At 65.1% G+C, this 2,298-nt stretch overlaps 1 protein-coding gene across 1 annotated transcript; it reads left to right on the top strand.

The window, feature by feature from the left end:
* The first annotated feature begins 543 nt into the window (after positions 1-543).
* On the top strand, positions 544-2,298 carry LOC136578655 (collagen alpha-1(XXVII) chain B-like). The gene has a single exon (XM_066578850.1). It carries the CDS (start codon positions 544-546, stop codon positions 2,296-2,298), a length of 1,755 nt encoding a protein of 584 aa, XP_066434947.1.

Raw genomic sequence — 2,298 nt, 5'->3', positions numbered from 1 at the left:
GAGACCGGACTCATCGGCGAGTCCACCGAGACCGGACTCATCGGCGAGTCCACCGAGACTGGACTTCTCGGCGAGACTGGTGAGTCCACCGAGACCGGACTCATCGGCGAGACTGGTGAGACCACCGAGACCGGACTCATCGGCGAGACTGGTGAGACCACCGAGACCGGACTTATCGACCAGTCCACCCAGACCGGAGTCATCGGCGAGTCCACCAAGACTGGATATATCTGCGAGTCCACCGAGACCGAACTTTACAGCGAGTCCACCTAGACCGGACTTATCGGTGGATCCACCCAGACCAGACTTATTGGCAAAGTCCACCCAGACAGAACTTATCGGCAATTACACCGAGACCGGACTTATCAGCAAGACCAACAAGACCGGGCTTATCAGCGAGTCCACCCAGACCGGACTTATCGGCGAGTCCACCGAAATTGGACTTATCAACGAGTCCATCGAGACCAGACTTATCAGCAAGACCAACGAGACTGGATTAATGGCGAGTCCACCGAGACCGGACTTATCGGCAGGACCACCCATATGGGACTGATCGGCGAGTGCACCGAGATCGCACTTATCGGCGAGTCCACCGAGACCAGACTTATCGGCGAGACTGGTGAGTCCGCCGAGACCGGACTCTTCGGCGAGTCCGCCGAGACTGGACTCATCGGCGAGTCCGCTGAGACCGGACTTATCAGCGAGACTGGTGAGTCCACCGAGACCGGACTCATCGGCGAGACTGGTGGGTCCACCGAGACCGGACTCCTCGGCGAGTCCACCGAGACCGGACTCCTCGGCGAGACTGGTGAGTCCGCCGAGACCGGACTCCTCGGTGAGTACGCCGAGACCGGACTCCTCGGCGAGTCCGCCGAGACCGGACTCCTCGGCGAGACTGGTGAGTCCGCCGAGACCGGACTCCTCGGCGAGTCCACCGAGACCGGACTCCTCGGCGAGACTGGTGAGTCCACCGAGACTGGACTCCTCGGCGAGTCCACCGAGACCGGACTCCTCGGCGAGACTGGTGAGTCCACCGAGACCGGACTCCTCGGCGAGTCCACCGAGACCGGACTCCTCGGCGAGTCCACCGAGACCAGACTCCTCGGCGAGTCCAGCGAGACCGGACTCCTCGGCGAGACTGGTGAGTCCGCCGAGACCGGACTCCTTGGCGAGTCCACCGAGACCGGACTCCTCGGCAAGACTGGTGAGTCCGCCGAGACCGGACTCCTCGGCGAGACTGGTGAGTCCGCCGAGACCGGACTCCTCGGCGAGTCCACCGAGACCGGACTTCTCGGTGAGTCTGCCGAGACTGGACTCCTCAGCGAGACTGGTGAGTCCACCGAGACCAGACTCCTCGGCGAGTCCACCGAGACCGGACTCCTCGGCGAGACTGGCGAGTCCACCGAGACCGGACTCCTCGGCGAGTCCACCGAGACCGGACTCCTCGGCGAGTCCACCGAGACCAGACTCCTCGGCGAGTCCACCGAGTCCGGACTCCTCGGCGAGTCCACCGAGTCCGGACTCCTCGGCGAGACTGGTGAGTCCGCCGAGACCGGACTCCTCGGCGAGTCCACCGAGACCGGACTCCTCGGCGAGTCCACCGAGACCGGACTCCTCGGCGAGACTGGTGAGTCCGCCGAGACTGGACTCCTCGGCGAGTCCACCGAGACCGGACTTCTCGGCGAGACTGGTGAGTCCACCGAGACCGGACTCCTCGGCGAGTCCACCGAGACCGGACTCCTCGGCGAGTCCACCGAGACCGGACTCCTCGGCGAGTCCACCGAGACCGGACTCATCGGCGAGACTGGTGAGTCCACCGAGACCCGAGTCATCGGCGAGTCCACCGAGACCCGAGTCATCGGCGAGTCCACCGAGACCCGAGTCATCGGCGAGTCCACCGAGACCCGAGTCATCGGCGAGTCCACCGAGACCCGAGTCATCGGCGAGTCCACCGAGACCCGAGTCATCGGCGAGTCCACCGAGACCCGAGTCATCGGCGAGTCCACTGAGACCCGAGTCATCGGCGAGTCCACCGAGACCCGAGTCATCGGCGAGTCCACCGCGACCGGACTCATCGGCCAGTCCACCGCGACCGGACTCATCGGCCAGTCCACCGCGACCGGACTCATCGGCCAGTCCACCGCGACCGGACTCATCGGCCAGTCCACCGCGACCGGACTCATCGGCCAGTCCACCGCGACCGGACTCATCGGCCAGTCCACCGCGACCGGACTCATCGGCCAGTCCACCGCGACCGGACTCATCGGCCAGTCCACCGAGACCGGACTCATCGGCTAG

The sequence above is a fragment of the Eleutherodactylus coqui genome, chromosome 9 (assembly GCF_035609145.1).
Source record: "Eleutherodactylus coqui strain aEleCoq1 chromosome 9, aEleCoq1.hap1, whole genome shotgun sequence".
Taxonomy (NCBI): Eukaryota; Metazoa; Chordata; class Amphibia; order Anura; family Eleutherodactylidae; genus Eleutherodactylus; species Eleutherodactylus coqui.
This window is presented reverse-complemented; position numbering and strand designations above follow the sequence as displayed.

What these genes read in the sequence shown, in the direction of transcription:
- LOC136578655 (XM_066578850.1), top strand. Translation starts at nt 544, where the DNA reads ATGGGACTGATCGGCGAGTGCACCGAGATCGCACTTATCGGCGAGTCC.